Here is a 17416-nt window from a genome sequence, read left to right on the forward strand (position 1 = left end):
CAGATAATGTATACACAATAGTCCTAAAACGTATTGCTATAATCTGCTAGCTTGAATTTCGTCAAAATAGCATCGTGATTTGATAAAATTGCACGATCTGCAATTCTATAGAAAAGTAGCGGTAGCGCGGAAGTATCCGAATAATGCAAATTATGTGCGACAATAGTAAGCGAGGAACGAACGACTTGGGTATATCTTATTGGAGTTGTGGCGTAATTCGTGATGACAGCTCGCGTAGTTTGCCACGTAGTTGTTTTCGCTACTTGCTCGTGATCCTCTTCTCTGTCAATTGCCGATCGTCGACCAGAGGGTGTACGTCCCTCGAAAAATCCAGGACGTTGGCAAAGAGTTGAGGTTTTCAGGACGGTGTTGTACCTGGTATCAGCCGTGGATCCCCGAGCGAGCCCAGCTTGCGCGATGACTTTACAATAGTTTCGAGCGCCAAGTCAGTCCAGCGGCGTATTTTCCACTTGAGAAAAAACCATGAAAATCAATAAACAAATTTAGAAGAAAGTTTTACCAGATAAGAGCGCTTAACTACAAGAAAATTCAAAGATTGATAAATACTATACGTGTGTTCAAGGACGCGTAAGCCTAACCTAATAGTAACGCGCAGTTCAGCTGCTGCGCTTGACACTTTTTAAATTCACCTTATGTTAACGCATCATCAGCGCCAACTGGTGGCCAACAATGGAAACCTAGGTAGATTGTAAATTTCGCGTGAGTACATACGTTTTCAGTTTTCACATAAACAGTGGAAAAAGTTAACAAAAAAAAAATACGACATTGTTTGTTTCAAAAAGTTTTTGTTTGAGATCAGTACACGTAGCTTCTAAAAACACCCACACAGTGCTTACATTTTCCACTCTGTCCAGCTGGACACGAATCCCAAACATCCAAAACATTAGCAATCTTGTTGCTCTGTGTCTCTCGTGTCGTCTGCTCTTTTTTAACAAGCCTCATGAAATAAAAGTACATTTGTCTAGAGTAAATTTCAAATGAAAGATCGAGTGCTTGTGTTCGTGACCAGCTGGACAGAGTGGAAAATGTCGGCACTGTGTGGGTGTTCTTATGTACTTAAACAGGTACGTACCATTATCATAGTATGTATGACAATTTTCAATAGTTTTTTTCTATTTTGAACCTATGGCATGCATGACAATTTTCAATGCAGTTTTTTTTTCTATTTTAAGAGTTTCTGTTTCAAGTATACAAGAAGCTACGCGTACTGATCTCAAACAAGAACTTTTTGAAACAAACTTACGGGACATATAATCCTCGCGTCGGAAATGGTTGTAGCAGACGCACATATTGGAGATTATATTTTTCCCAATCTTGCAAGCAATTACCCATTTCTTGCGCAATTTTTCATTTTTAGGGAATCTGTAGAATGACCTACTTTTATCAAATTTGCACTGTCGCACACAACACCAATGTCCTAGTTTATTTTTTGTTAACTTTTTCCATTGTTTATGTGAAAACGTATGTACTCACGCGAAATTTACAACCTACCTAGGTTTCCATTTTTGGCCACTAGTTGGCGCTGGTGGTGCGTTAACAAGGTGAATAGTCGTCTGCTAGTACGGTTCCCGAGGAGAGTATAAGGAGCTTTGAATTTCGCGGCGCGCCCCCCACGATCGCGATAAGTCGATCCCGCGCGCAAACGTCGCGCTTGCGCCGGAAACGAACGAGTCGATTCGCGAGAGGTCAAGATCGAGAACGGAGCAGCGCCACTCGTCCTCTTCCGGTGCGGACGTGCCACGGGCTCTCAGGGTAATATTTTTCGTCTATCATTCACGTCTTGATTGCGCTAGTTCGTAGCGGCGCCGAGGCCTCGGAAAGACTTGCCAGCCCGAGGGCAGCCCGTCCCGCGGCGCAACGCAGCTAAATCGTCCGACTTCGCCGGCCTGGAGACTCGCAAATTCGCTTGTTATACCCGCAGTCAGTCTCCGACCGACATCTCGGACCGCCGCTACACACACTGCTCTGCTGCCTCGCCTAACATAGCAAACGAGAGAGAGAAGCTGCTGAACACGTAATAACCAGCAGCCCAACGGGGAGGTAAAAATTTTCTTGGGATAGATCTCGAATACGAGGTCTTTTTTTGAGAGAAAGAGCGCAGTTTTGTACTTGTATTGTCTCGGTTTTGCAGTCGAGACCGACTCCATTGCTTTCGTTCGCGTTGTTGCCAGATTATACTCCCGTTATCGCCCGCGACTGACAAACATGGCTTCTGACATTTAAATTGCTCCAAAATAATATTTCTTGGATTCAGTGCTTGATTGTTCGAACCAAGTGTTTTACGCAATCGTTCTTTGGAAATAGTTCCTCTTTTCAAATCAGTTTTACTGGCTGGAACCCGAGAAAAAAAGATCAAAATAATGTCGACGGTTCTTGCTCAGTGGGTGTGGCTGTCATAAGTTTGTAAATCAAGTACTTGTACCATTGATTCGTATGAGTGCTATAATCGAAAAGTTTCAAAATGCATTTCAAAGCGAGTACCGAACTCGACCTATTCTACTTGATCTGTATCTTTCGATAAGACCCATTTAAAAACCGCTTCTCTTATCACTTTTACACACAGCAAACAATTGCTTCCTTATATGGTCATAACCATTGAATTGGATATTCGTCGCAAAACGTAATTTTTCCATTCCATATCAGCTGATCTGTCATCTGTAAAATTTAAGTGTAGATATTTTATACACTATGTCTGCAAAATCGCGATCAGCCGGTCTGCCATATTTTACTGGCAACGTCGCTCTCGAACATTTTCGTGACGTCGCGCGCCACTTTACGTAAGTCCGAGCCCCGAGGCTAAGCCTGTAAAGTGCAGCGCCGCCGGCTCATTGATTTGTTCATTTATTCAGGACCTGAATATCGACTCGCGAGCAGGGCTTTGTCTGGCGAGGGGTATCACAAAAAGAAACTGGGTTTCTTGGTGGACAAACTTCTATGTTCTAACAGCCAATTATAGCTTGCATGACTCTTTTACGTATATACCGCTGCTTTATAGCGTTTTATCGCCACGATATTTTATTGCGCTCCCGTTTCCGCGCCGTTGATAATTTATCCATTACAAGTCGCTGTTTTATAGAGATTACCTGATTTGCAAGCTTACGTAAAAAAATCGTAAATTTTGTCATTCAAAAATATTTGTAGAACAAGTAATCGCTGTAAATATAATTGTCGACGTGTATTTTTAAACATATGCAAACCGTCTCGCAATTTCCACTGAAGCTTTCAGCGCCGCTAATTAAATTGTAAATTTCATGGCGTTTAAGTACACATTCAGTAACGCAAATACGAAGGCGTTCCGCTGGATCTGCGCAGTTGAAATTGCGAGTCCAAGTCGAGTGTTTAGCGAGTGCTGCAGCGACGAGACGAGAGGGGAGGGAAGACCACTTCCGTGTAGTCTCGATTCTCTGAAAAATGGCAGTCGTCTCGTCGTCGAGATTTCTCCTTGACCTCGAAAATGTAAAGGCCCAATGCCGCGCACGAGCTCGTTTCATGCTTTTTTCTCAACGCGTGTCGTGGAATACCGCACACGCGTGTCCGAAATTCCATCGCCGTAAGATACACGATATAGGTAATATTCAGCGTCGCGTCTCTCGTCGACTGGTGCGGATATATAGTGAAAGTACCGTCGCGGCGTTGCCAAGCGAACTCTCCCGGCTAATTATGCTTTCGAATTAGAGCCCGGCGACGGGGGTGGATCGTTATTTTTAGCGGGAGACCAGTGCTCCGTTTGCGCGAATTAACGAAAGAATTTTGAAAAAATGTCTATAATTGTTTTGGGCTGTTTGAATTTTCCGCCGGATAACAACACCTAAGCGCGATAGCGGCAACATGGTTTTCCTCTGCGATGTCAAATTCTTCGAAATAACTGCGTAAGAGCAAAATCATGGTGGGAGTCGAGAGAAACCGCGTCGCGATTCGAGGAGAAGCAACTGCGTCAGAGGCATTGCTGGGTATTGTAGTTTTCGCGGGGTGCAGGGGAATCGAATCGAATCGCCGGACGGTCAAAGACCGTATACTAACGGTCAGCTCTTAAGGTCGATCTGCAACAGTAGTTTTTCTTATCGCTGCGGTGCCGTTATCACTTTGTTCGCGCTGCGTTGAATTAAACTGTTGAACAAGAGTTGCGCATAATTTTTATTATACAGCATTAATTCTTCCATAACACTATTGAATTTTATTTAAAAAAACGAACTTGAACGTGTAAGCTGAAATGCTTGTCCTAGCGAGAATTGCAGCTTTGTAAAATTATTGATCGTCGGCGGACACCAAGTTCACCTACAATTAAATAACCATTTCCTGTTAGCTGTTATGTATCGACCTTTAGGCAATAATTGTACCTCTGACGGTTTCTGATCGTCAGCTTACCTCTGCGGGCCAGAGAGAAACGAGGGAACGTGGAACCCGGACGCGCCGCGCGTTGCATGACGGGATTGAACTCTACTACTATATGCTACTATATGCTCGAGTGTGTAGGTGGGGGAAGAGAGAGAGCAAGACGACGAAGAAGTAGGAACGAGGGAACAGGGGGGCGAGAGAGAGAGGGAGAAAGAACGAGAAGACGAGAACGAGTCGTCAGGCACAAAATGGCGGCCACGCTCGAGCTCGTGAGCATATAGTGCGCGAAACTTAGTCGAATTACGCGATATGTCGGGGAGCCGCGTCGCCGTTTTCGTCTGAATATTGCGCGTTTTAGTGCAGCGAAACGTTCTCGTATTGTTGATCGAGAAAACTTAGCGTTTGGAAACGTAGACCGCGCGTTGGATCGAGAACTCTGCGACGCGTACACTGGTGTACGATGCAGGTGAGTGTGCTCGGGTCTGCCGACGACTTGTTCGATTTTACCTACGATTAGGCCGATTTTTCCCGGATATTTCGGCGTTTTACGATTGCCCTGATCGTGGCGCACGCGGGGACGTAAAATTTTCCCATGTGGCGAGTGGTGTTGGTTTGGAATAGAGGCGAAAACGTGGGGACTCCGACGTTTTGCCGGCTTTCGAGGCTAGGAAAGTGCTTTAAAAAATCGGGGAAAGCTCCGGGGTGCTTTTTGGGACTTTCAAGGGCTTGGGCGTTGTCTCGCCGTCCACCAGAAGCCAGGGTCATGCTGCTCTTACACTTAGATTTTTCACAATTCTTCAGAGTTTGGAGGCTTTCAATAACCTAAAAGTTTGTTTACATTCTCTTCAAAGGGGCTTTTCATCCCCTAAAACCTCGTGTTCCACCCCAATTTCCCGTACAAACGTTTCCTTGTTGTCTAACTTTACCTAGGAAAGTGGTTATTTGAAAATTCTTGACGGACCCATTTTTGCAAATTCAGTTCAAAGTTTGGGCTCCACAGTCCTACAACTGTCAATGACATTCGCTCTTTCATCTATATTCCTTGTGCGATGTGATTGTTGTACAGTCTTTGAGGAAATCTTCTCAAATTGTCCTCTGATTTTATTAATCTTTGGTCCAGCCTTTCATACGACTGTCAAAACATTTCCCATAGAACTAGATTCGTCAATATTGCTGAATTTCACCATGAAGCTTTCATCGTTTCAATGAAAATGCTTTCATTCAAGTATTTTCAGATGAATATCTTCAGTTTTAAGCTAGCTGTTTCATAAAATGAACTTGTTGTTAACCCAAATCTCTCATCTTATGGTACATTTTTATAAAATCAATGGAGTTTTGATATCGACTGCGAATATTGTTAGAGAAAATATAAGATGACTTTACAAGGCAATGCTCTCTCTCAAATAATTTAAACAAATTTTCTTGAGAAAAAGGTTTTAATATTGTCATTTTGAGTTTGAAATTTATCAGATTTTATGTCTGTTAGCATATCTAAAAGGATATGTAATGCTTTTTTCACAAAAAAGTTAATGAAAAATTTTTTAATCATGTGATTTAGATTTTGAATGAAGTTTAAAATATAAAATACTTTAATACATTAAGAATTTTTTTTGCATATCTGCTATAAAGCAATATGCTTTTGGAAACTTAATTTTATATAGTTGCAAATTGTTTTAATTTCCAAGCTTTTATAATTTAGATCAATTTTTTATGATTAAAGTAGATAAACACTAAAGAGCTTCACTTTTTGGGCTAATAAAAATGTCAGTTTGTTGTTGAATGCTCAAATAATCGACTTTAAATATTTTTTAACAAACACATATTTGAAGAAAAAAAATTAAATACAAGAAACCAAGTGACCTTATAAAAAAAATGTATATCTGAAAACAAACAAAATAAGAAGTGCGCTGAATGTGCAATAAACTTTTATACCATAAAAATGTATCAATGAATGTGGTAATAAATAAAAGAAAATATTTTATGAATTTCTTGTCTCCTGTTCTACTGAATTATACCCTTCTTGAACATTATATACCACTGTGGCTGTCCTCGTTCATATCATTGTACATCAATAACATTGTCCAAATCAGTTAAATTTGCCTACCAAATCTTCTTGTACCACCTATGCCTGAAGCTCATTGAAATATCTATGCTGGGGAAATGATATCAAAATGGTGGATGAGTTACATAAAATGGCTGAAACAGTCTTTATTTTAGGTCAACTGTTATATTTGAATTTTTATTACTTCATTTTGCTCTAGCTTTACTTCCCAGATGCATGTCTTCTTAAAATAGTGGATGAATTAATATACTGAAATATTACTTAAAACAATTGCTTTACAATTGAATTAATTTATTTTAAATACTTGCAATAATCATCAATAAGAGACAAAGACTATTCCAAACAACACCATGGCCACTATGACAACAATAAATCTTAATTGGACCTTTACCTATTTCTTCAAATTAAATTTCAGAAAACAGAGTCTGAATCTGGTAAAGAATCTGCATCAGATTCTGAAAATGAGAGCAAAAGTGACAGTAGTTCCTCTGGAAGTAACTCAGGATCTGGTTCAGGATCAGAAAGGTGGGTACAGAGTAAAATATTATTCACTTGATCATTTGAAAGCTCATTATTTAATAAATGCCAATTTTTTCCAAGTTTGATAAAGAAATTTATACAAAACTCAATTTATTACTTGATGAAATTTCAATGATCAGTTTAGAAAACCCACAAATACAATCATTCCAGTGTGATTACCAAAGCTTATAAAACTAACATTCTGCAAATTTTTGTCATATTTTTCTATTTGTGAAAATGCATTTTAAATTTCTTTTTAATAAATGTCACTGTATGCTTCACTGCCCACAAGTTTTATTCAACATGCATTGAATGTTCACTACTTACTTGTTTGCTTTCTCCCCCTTTTTTTTAATTGTTAGTTATGCATTTGCACATGGTGTAAGTCTGTTAGAAAAATCATTAAACTAGTCAGTTATCACATATTCACATTTTCATTTTAAATAGGAAATTATAAAGATTTTAAACAACTTTGATAATCATTATATTATTCATAAAAGGATTTTATGTATGTTACATTATTAAATATTGATAGGTACTTTAAATTTTTATTTTATTATACAGTTTTTAATTTTACCAGCAATTTGTAAATTAGATAACTTGACAAAACAAAAGCATACAATTTTTTTTTTAACGAAACAAGGTTAGATTATAGATCTTGAATACATCAAATCAGATTTTCTCCAAACTTATTGCATGTCTAAACAACATTGTAGATAGCACATTAGGAATGATAAATATAATGGGTAAATTGTTCTTCAAGGTATGATGCAAAATCACACTCATTAATTAGTGAAATAAAAAATTTTCCAACTGTGAAAGCAGTGACTCTAGCTCATCTGGTTCTGGTTCAGCCTCGGGTTCTGACTCCGAAAAGTCAGACAAGTCAGATGCACCTGCACAAAGCATTCAAAGCAAAAGCTCTAACCACAGCACAGAAACAAAAGTTAGGCATAAAAGCGACTCTAGTCGTGAATGGGACGAGAATCCTGATATATATGGCATCAGGAGATCTGCTCGTTCGAGAAAAGAGCCAGATAGGCTCACAACAACTCAAGCAGACAGCGAAAGTGACGGCCGTAAGAAACTTAGTAAGAAAAGGTGAGATAACATGGAATATAGGCTTAAAATGAGTATGAATAAATTACAAGAAAAATTGAAAATAAAATAATAGAGTAAGAAGGTTAGCTTTTTATTCAGTTTTCAAAAGGGCTGTTATAAGCTCAATCGCATAAGAAAGTGTAGGGAAGATTTTTCTAGCTTAATATATGACATCAATATTTGTAAATTTTTATAGTAGTTTATCTACTTTTCATCTCTGAATACATAATTAATGTTTTACATGTGCATATATATGTATATGTCTATATAGCTTCACATTCAAGTATAGATATACATCTATAGATGTATTTCAATGTAAAAGTCATAATTTATCTAATTGACATAGTAAAACCAGGTATATCTATACATATGCTTTAAATGTGGTAAATAAAAATAGCAAAGAATATCCCAAATTGCAAGTGAATTAACTATTTGGCTACATCAACAGTTAATAAACTTTGTGTGCACTATACCATAGAAATAGATATACAAGAAACACGCGTGCTTGATCACTACTTTTACTGTGTTTGTGTCAAATTTTATATTTTACCTAACTAATTAAATAATCATCTCAAATTTATGAGAAGGATTTTGATATTTTAACAATTTCATCTTTTTTAATATTATTAACATGTTTACTTATTCTGTGTGAAATTTAATAAATAATAATGCTAAAATGACGAGGCCGTATTATCTACATCCATAGATGTATTAAAATATTTTTAATTTTTTAAGCTACCCAGTATATGATATTCAAAACTTATAGCTATTTTTGCATAATTTTAATTAAATTTTTTTTTCATATATGATATTTTGAACCCCTGGAAACAAAAATCGACTTCTCATGCATGTGTTGTGGGTGCACAATGTTCTACTGAGATATATAGGGTGCATATTATTTTAGCAGGTGTAAAATTCTCATTTTGCGCGTGCTAAAATACTGTATACCTTAGGGCGTCAATGAATCACTTTGCGCCTATTGAAAAAACATGAAAAGTTGTTTTTTACACCCAGTATGTCAAAAAGACTTTTTCAAGATGAAATTAAATAATGTAATTCATTTTAGTGGTTCACGAAATACGTGGAACTCAGAAAGTTCTGATTCAGAATCTGAAGATGCAGAAGTTAGAAGACCACCTCCCAGCAAGTCGATTAATCGACGAGCTGCACAGAAGGCCAAGGAAAAAGCCAAAACAAAAAAAAGACGTGTGTCTGAGTCCTCAGATAATTCTTCATATGACAGCGATGAAAGGAGGTTAGTCATTTTTTACTTTTGTTATCAAAAATTTATTTACTACGCAAAGGTAAAATTTGAGGCTAAAAATGTTATTTAACTAACAGACAAGTAACAAGACGGACAGGAGCACAAGTAAGTTATAAAGAAGAGAGTGAAGCTGGTACAGATAGTGAGGATCTTATGGAAGTAGATGAAACTACTGTAGAACCAGTTGAACATGATAATGCAGAGACTATTGAGCGTATTCTTGGCCAACGAATTGGAAAAAAAGGAGTTGTTGGGAACGTTACTACTGTTTATGCAGTCGAAGAGAATGGAGATCCAAATCCAGAAAACCTGGATGGTGAAGAGACTGAAACTCAGTACCTGATAAAATGGAAAGGATGGGCGTATATCCATAGTACATGGGAATCGAAAGATTCTCTAACAACCCAAAAGGTACATATAATGTTATTCTATAACCTTTGGAACATCTACTCACAATTTGACTGAGAATTTTCATCTAAATTAACTTATTCTTCCAATTTAGGTGAAGGGAATAAAAAAATTAGAAAATTATGTTAAACGTGAACAAGATATTAAACAATGGAAAAAGTATGCAGGGCCTGAGGATATAGATTATTTTGAATGTCAATTAGAATTGCAACAGGACCTTTTGAAAAGTTATTACAATGTTGAGAGAATCATAGGTAATTTGACTTTTTCAAGATAAATAACATCACAATAATACAAAAATGTTTAATTATACTTTTAATTGATTTAGCTGAAGCCAGCAAGCTAGATTCTAACCATCCAGACTATTATTGTAAATGGGAGAGTTTGCCTTATTCAGAAGCTACTTGGGAAGATGGTGCTTTAATAATTAAAAAATGGCCCGAAAAAATACACGAATTTCGAGATCGCGAGGATTCTAAAAAGACGCCTAGCAAGCATTGTAAAGTATTAAAATATAGGCCCAAGTTCCACCAACTGAAAGAGCAGCCTAGTTACATGGGAAGAGATGAAAACTGTCATTTGAGAGATTATCAAATGGATGGTTTAAATTGGATGATTCATTCATGGTGTAAAGAGAACAGTGTTATTTTAGCTGATGAAATGGGTCTTGGAAAAACCATTCAAACAATATGTTTTCTGTATTACCTTTTCCACACTCAGCAACTGCATGGTCCATTTCTGTGTGTTGTACCTTTATCAACAATGACATCTTGGCAAAGAGAAATGGTCCAATGGGCCCCAGATATGAACTTTGTTACTTACTTGGGCGATGTTCATTCTCGGAATGTGGTAAGTTATTATTTTATTGTTTTTTTAACTCACAATATCTATGTATCTACAGAAACATTTTACTGTTTTTAAATAGATCAGAGAATTTGAGTGGTGTTATGATTCAAAAAGACTCAAATTCAATGCGATATTGACAACGTACGAGATTGTTTTGAAGGACAAAGCTTTCTTAGGTGCTTTAAATTGGGCTGTGTTACTAGTAGACGAGGCTCACCGGCTGAAAAATGACGACTCGCTTTTATATAAAGCGCTAGCTGAGTTCAGCACCAACCATCGGCTTCTCATCACAGGAACACCGTTGCAAAATAGTTTGAAGGAATTGTGGGCCCTTTTGCATTTTATCATGCCAAACAAGTAAGCGTATTTTTATTTTTTGCTTGTACAATAATCATGATTTTGCCATGTTTATTAATTTTAATAAAAAATTTTACGCTTAGATTCGATTCCTGGGAAGAGTTTGAAAAAGAGCACGATAATGCTGCACAGAAAGGGTATTCAAAATTACATAAACAACTAGAACCTTTCATTTTAAGAAGGGTGAAAAAGGACGTCGAAAAATCTTTACCAGCCAAAGTCGAGCAAATTTTGCGCGTCGAAATGACGACTTTACAAAAACAATATTACAAATGGATTCTGACAAAGAATTTTAATGCTCTAAGAAAAGGGAACAAAGGCTCAACGTCAACGTTTCTGAATATTGTGATAGAGTTGAAGAAGTGTTGTAATCATGCGTTTTTAACAAAACCAAATGAAAATGAAAAGAGAGATAACAACGAGGATTATCTGCAACAACTGATACGCGGCTCGGGTAAACTTGTCTTGTTGGACAAATTGCTTGTTCGATTAAAAGAGACCGGGCACCGCGTTTTGATTTTCAGTCAAATGGTTAGAATGCTGGACATTCTCAGTGAATATCTGCAAAAAAGGCATTTCCCTTTTCAAAGGCTCGATGGAAGTATAAAAGGCGAATTGAGAAAGCAAGCATTAGACCACTTTAACGCACCAGGCTCTCAAGATTTTTGTTTTCTTCTGTCTACTAGAGCTGGTGGGCTTGGTATAAATTTGGCCACGGCAGATACGGTCATTATATTCGATTCTGATTGGAATCCCCAAAACGATTTGCAGGCTCAAGCCCGAGCTCACAGAATCGGACAAAAAAATCAAGTGAACATTTACAGATTAGTAACGAAAAGTTCAGTAGAGGAAGAAATCGTCGAACGTGCCAAACAGAAAATGGTACTTGACCATTTGGTCATCCAAAGAATGGATACCACTGGTCGAACAGTGCTTGACAAAAAAAGTTCGAGTACTAACACAAATCCTTTTAACAAAGAAGATTTGACTGCCATTTTGAAGTTTGGTGCGGAAGAATTATTCAAAGACGAAGAGGATGGAGATGAAGAACCTACGGTACAAAAGAATTTCTAAAAGATCAGGACATACTAAAATTGCAAACTTGATTTTCGATTTATAATTTTAATTCTTTTTGCAGTGTGATATCGATGAAATTTTAAGGAGAGCTGAAACAAGAGATGAGGGTCCTGCTACAGTTGGAGATGAATTACTTTCAGCATTTAAAGTAGCTAGTTTTGCCGCTTTTGAGGAAGAAACCGAACCTATTCCTCAAGTAAACGAAAATGACGATGAAAGTAAAGACTGGGTAATTGTCACGAAAATATTCTTTATTTATTGATCCATAATTCCAACTTTTTTTTAATGGCATATTTATACTTAACTGTTACTTTCAGGCTGAAATTATTCCTGAAAACTTTAGGGCAAAGGTCGAAGAAGCAGAAAAATCAAAGGAAATGGAAGATCTTTATCTTCCACCTAGAAGTAGGAAAACCTTGCAGCAAATTAACGAAAGTGAAGGCAAAGGCAAGAAAAAGAGGAAACCCCAGTCGGGTGACGAAAGCGATGAGGATGAAGAGTCTGGCAGTGACGAAGAAGGTAGCGACGATGGCAAACCAAAGAAGCGAGGTAGACCACGAACGCAACCTCGCGAAAACGTCAAGAGCTTTACTGACGTAGAGGTAAATAATTGATTAACAAATCATTTTGACAATAAAATAATTTATGTCATCTAATGATTATCAACAATTGCAGATCCGGCGATTTATTAAAAGCTACAAAAAATTCCCGGCACCGTCCAAGAGATTAGATGAAATAGCCGCGGATGCAGAATTAAACGAGAAGCCAATGTCTGAACTATCTTACTTGGCAGAACAATTGCGATCGCGCTGTGAAACTTGTCTAGCCGAGTCGGAGACCAACGTTGCCAAGGAAAACAAAGTTGAGGAAGAAGACGGCAAGGGACCAGGTAGAAAACGTAGGCGGGGACCAACTTTCAAAGTTGGCGGTGTCATGGTTAACGCAAAATCGTTTAGTGCTGCTGTTACCGAGCTTGAACCTTTAGAGCAGGCTTTACCCTCCGATCCTGAACAACGAGCCAATTGGCAATTGGATCTCAAGTAACTAAAACTTTTGACAAACGTCTCAACTCTGTAAAAATAATTTTTATTAATCTTCTTGTCTGTCTTACAGAGTTAAACCAGCTAACTTTGAATGTGAATGGACGATCGAAGACGACACCAGACTATTGAAAGGAATTTATATACATGGGATGGGTTCTTGGGAAGCAATTAAAATGGATGAAAGTTTAAAATTAGGTGACAAAATACTTATTAATGGTAGTAAAGCTCAAATTAAACGTATTCAAACTCGGGGAGAATATCTCTTGAAAATTCTTAAAAAACAAATGGATCAGAAACTTGGAGTGGTAAGATTTTTAATTATTTTAATTTGATGGTTCCTTTTATTTATAAGACTTTATTTCCTTATTCCAGAATAACATTTGCTATAACCTATTCTCCTTTCACCTCGCATCCCAGGTAAATCCGAGATAAATTCGTAACTCTTTATTACCTTGTTCACCCCTTTCATCTCATTCAATGTATATAGGAATGCTTTAAACAAATTTTAAAACATGGGAATTTTACTTTTTCAGGCAAAGCAAAGGAAACCTCGAAAAACAAAAGACATGAAATCTGCTATTACTAAAGAGATAATTGAAGAAAACGAAAGTTCGGGGGATGAAAAGAAGCATAAACCAAAGATTGAGAAGGTATATAATTTGAATATTATTTAAAGAATTTCAATTTTTAATTTATTTCAAAATTAGAGAATTTAAAAATGTTTATCAATTGATCTTTTAGCCCGTAAAAAAAGAAGAGGAAATAGTGGTAATGAAAAAAGAAGTCAAAGAAGAAAATGATATAGTGGTAGATGACAACAACAAAAAGAAAGATAAGAAAGTAAAGAAAGAAAAGAAAGAAGGCAAAAAGAACAAGAAAACTAAGCAATCTGGACCAATGCACTTTACAGCAAATAACGAGCCGCGAGCGCTTGATGTTTTGGGTGATCTAGACCCATCTATATTCAATGAGGTATTTTCAGAACATGATATATCGATCTTTCAACTTTATTGCTTTTGAATTAAAATAACTTGTCATTTATTTGTAGTGCAAAGAAAAAATGAGGCCGGTGAAGAAAGCTTTAAAAGCTTTAGATAAGCCTGATCAGTCGCTTAGTGAATCGGAGCAAGTAGCCCACACTCGCCAGTGTCTTGTACAAATTGGAAATCAAATTAACACCTGTCTTTCAGAATATAAAGATCCAGAACAAGTAAAAGAGTGGCGAAGTAATCTCTGGTATTTTGTGTCCAAGTTTACTGAATTCGATGCAAAAAAGCTTTACAAGTTGTATAAACATGCAACTAAAAAAGGTGACGGAGGCAGTGCGACGTCTAGTCCAGAAAAGAAAGAGGAAGCTATTACCCCTAAGGTGATAAAAAATTCATTAATAGTGTATTAATTTTAAAAAATTCAACAAATTAATAAGTTTTATATTTTAACAGAAACACGATGAGAAACATAACTCGAAAAATTCAACAGAGAACAGCAAAGAGAGTCGAGCGCTAAAGCGGCGAGCGGACTCTGATGAAAACTCGAGCAATGGTAACCCAGCAAAAAAGCATGTGATATCTGCATCGACTTTAGGCAGCATGGGTACTTCGTCTTCTTTGACCATTGGTGCCATTACCATTACGCCTGTCACAGCCGGACAGCAAAACTCGACGTTAAATACGACGAACAGTGATGGATCTAGGAATAAGGACCAAAAAGATAGCAAGCACAAAGAGTCAAAGAGAGAAAGAGACCGTGAAAGAGATAGAGAACGTGACAGAGATCGAGATAGAGACAGAGATAGGGATAGGGATAGAGACAGGAGTCATGGAGATAGGAGTACAGACAGAGTAGGAGGAATAAAGGACGAAAGAATAAGGAGAGACAGTGGAGGGTATCCCGGTGGTTACGGCTATAGTGGTACCAGAGAAGACGAGCACTGGATGGGCAGAGATAGGGATCCCCGCGATGGCAGGTAGGCATGCTCGTCATTTAAATTTTCTTTTGTTTTGTATTCAAAATAAAATAAAAAGCCTGTATTGTGTAACAAAGATTATCTAAATCATATTGCTCGGTACTGCACACATTTATGATGCACTCACAGATAGTTTATAACTGTTACAGGTTCGGAGATCACAAACGCGAAAGATTCGACTCATATAATAGAATGTCAGGAGGATACCATCGAGATAGAGATAGAGAAAGAGACCGTGATCGAATGCACATGAATGATAAAAGAGGAAGGTGAGTACATTATCAATTTTATTTATTTATTTGTATATTTATTGTCTTAAGCATATACTTAATTTAACAAACATTTTTTGGTTTTCAGCGATTACTATCGCTATCCGGGCGGTCCAGGAAGTGGCTACGGTGGATATGGCGGCCCGGGATACGGCAGTGCAAATGCTGGCGGTGGTAGTGCCTATCCCCCTGACATGCCTCCAGGACATTTTCGCGGTGCCGGAGGTGGTAGCAGTGGCGGCGGTGGTAGTGGCGGCGGCGGCAGTGGTCGAACCTACCCAGGTGATGGCTATCAAGCCGATGGCTGGCGGCAAGGCAAAGATTATCGCCGGGACTATGACAGGCCGCGACCGCCTCCTAGTGCCAATTCTTAGTGCTCCGAGATCTTGCCACCGTCCTCAAGTTTGTGACGTCCTTTCGCCTAAACCGGAAAAATCCAGAGAGCGAATGGATCTCTTGTCTCGACTTACTAACGTATCATCACCTCTCTTACGACACTGAAAATAAGACTCGTGGAATTAGAATGAATGCGCGTTTATACACGGAGTGTTGATTGGAGTTCGATAGGCTGTTTTCGGGGCATACATCACCCACTTCATCTCGCTGTTCGACTAATCGCGATTTTATATGTGTACATGTCGGGGAATCGTCACCGTGACGTTCGTCAAATTTTTTTTAATACATTAAAGAAAGACGAAAAAAGAAAAAAGAAAGGAGAAAAATGTGTAGGCAGCGCGTAAGAATTGTTAGGCGAGGAATATACTTTTTCTAATGCGACTCGTGATTAAATATTTCATTTTTCTACATTACGGTGAAATTGTGCAATTTTATTATTACTACGAAAATATATTTTCGGAATTACTTTCGCCACCCTGCAATCCTAGCCCCGACATCAGTTAGTTTTTAGTGAGAAAAAAGATGCCTTCCTTTATGATGTCAGTGATGCATAAAATGAATGTTGCATTTCCAGTACTAACCGTTGTACATTCAAATTAAAAAAATTATGATTTATTTGTACAGTATATGTCTATCGTCGTGCGATTGTGCGCACCGTCGCGTTGCACAGAGTCTCGATAAAGGAAATTCGGTCAACGTGCCCGAAGTAAGCGTATATTTTTTAAAAACGGTAATTAGATTTAGTTGAAAGACTTATGCATATATATATATATAAACAAATATACATACAGAACTATTAATTGGATAGTGCTCTATCATTGAAGGATGGTGGATTCTATCAGATTGTGTTGTATAGCATTGTCTTTTGAAGTTTTTATAAACAAGAGCGAACCTCTTTATGTAAAATTATGTAAAATTAAGGTCATCGGGACGATAACAGTTGACGAGGTAGAAGAAAAATAAAAACACTTGTACAGGAAGCTGAACTTATCCAAAATTTTTATTGTATAACATCAACGTTATTGTGATCCCGTAACTTACTTACGTGTGCATTACGTACATCGTCTTGCGATCCTCGCACACACTTACCATTTTATGCATCTGTATAACTATTTAAATTTCACGAAATCCCTTTCGGGCACACTACAAATCAAAATGCTCAAAATATCAATAGTTGAAAATTGATACCATTTTAATTTTTAATATAAAATTCTGCAATTTTATAATTGCATAATTAGTTGCGTACAATATTCTTGTCGATTTTTCCCTTCATTTTGTAAATGATATATTTTTTGCAACCATCGTGTGCATTTGTGTAAATAATAAGAGCGCAAGAATGGATCCAATGAGAATAGCAACGGCTGCGATACGTGGCGCCTTCATTGTATGTTAAATTAAAACTATACTGTAAAGAACAGAGCACAAACGTATCCCAGCCTTAAGAATGATTGTAGTAGAATTTAGATTTTTAAGTTTCTCAATAACATTCATCATGCAGAAAATATATAAATATAGTGAGCTGTGTTTATAATTTATTATACTACTGTAGTCGAATATAAATCATGGTGACATGAACAATATACCGAAGAGTTTACTGTATATATTATAATAAATAAGTAAATAAAGTAATTATAATAATATTGCGATAATTCGGTATCGTAGTTATTGCATAGGTGACATTTTTCCTCTAAAATAACTTACAGTAAATGTTTTTATTTTTTATAAAATGTCAGCAAACAATTATCTTTTAAT

At 37.3% G+C, this 17416-nt stretch overlaps 1 protein-coding gene across 3 annotated transcripts; it reads left to right on the forward strand.

Annotated features, from left to right (window-relative positions):
• The first annotated feature begins 559 nt into the window (after positions 1 to 559).
• Positions 560 to 17313, forward strand: LOC100118712 (chromodomain-helicase-DNA-binding protein 1). Of its 3 annotated transcripts, XM_031926439.2 has the most exons (20): positions 560 to 4822; positions 6834 to 6943; positions 7763 to 8038; positions 9105 to 9293; positions 9380 to 9713; positions 9805 to 9964; positions 10039 to 10559; positions 10636 to 10913; positions 10997 to 11969; positions 12052 to 12219; positions 12308 to 12592; positions 12666 to 13030; positions 13104 to 13338; positions 13406 to 13450; positions 13567 to 13683; positions 13775 to 14005; positions 14082 to 14402; positions 14476 to 14999; positions 15149 to 15268; positions 15357 to 17313. In XM_031926439.2, the coding sequence occupies exons 1-20, from the start codon at positions 4817 to 4819 to the stop codon at positions 15640 to 15642; spliced, it is 5544 nt and encodes a 1847-aa protein (XP_031782299.1). In that variant the 5' UTR covers positions 560 to 4816; the 3' UTR covers positions 15643 to 17313. The 3 variants fall into 3 exon arrangements, with proteins under 3 accessions (XP_031782299.1, XP_001602612.2, XP_031782301.1); XM_001602562.6 differs by lacking the exon at positions 13406 to 13450; XM_031926441.2 differs by lacking the exon at positions 7763 to 8038.
• Positions 17314 to 17416: the final 103 nt, after the last annotated feature.

This window comes from Nasonia vitripennis, chromosome 3 (assembly GCF_009193385.2).
Source record: "Nasonia vitripennis strain AsymCx chromosome 3, Nvit_psr_1.1, whole genome shotgun sequence".
Lineage (NCBI taxonomy): Eukaryota > Metazoa > Arthropoda > Insecta > Hymenoptera > Pteromalidae > Nasonia > Nasonia vitripennis.

Excerpts from the sequence above, each read along its gene's own strand:
- LOC100118712 (XM_031926439.2), top strand. Across the intron at positions 12,593-12,665 it reads AGAGCTTTACTGACGTAGAG|ATCCGGCGATTTATTAAAAG; the intron begins GTAAATAATTGA and ends CAACAATTGCAG. Across the intron at positions 15,269-15,356 it reads ATGAATGATAAAAGAGGAAG|CGATTACTATCGCTATCCGG; the intron begins GTGAGTACATTA and ends TTTGGTTTTCAG.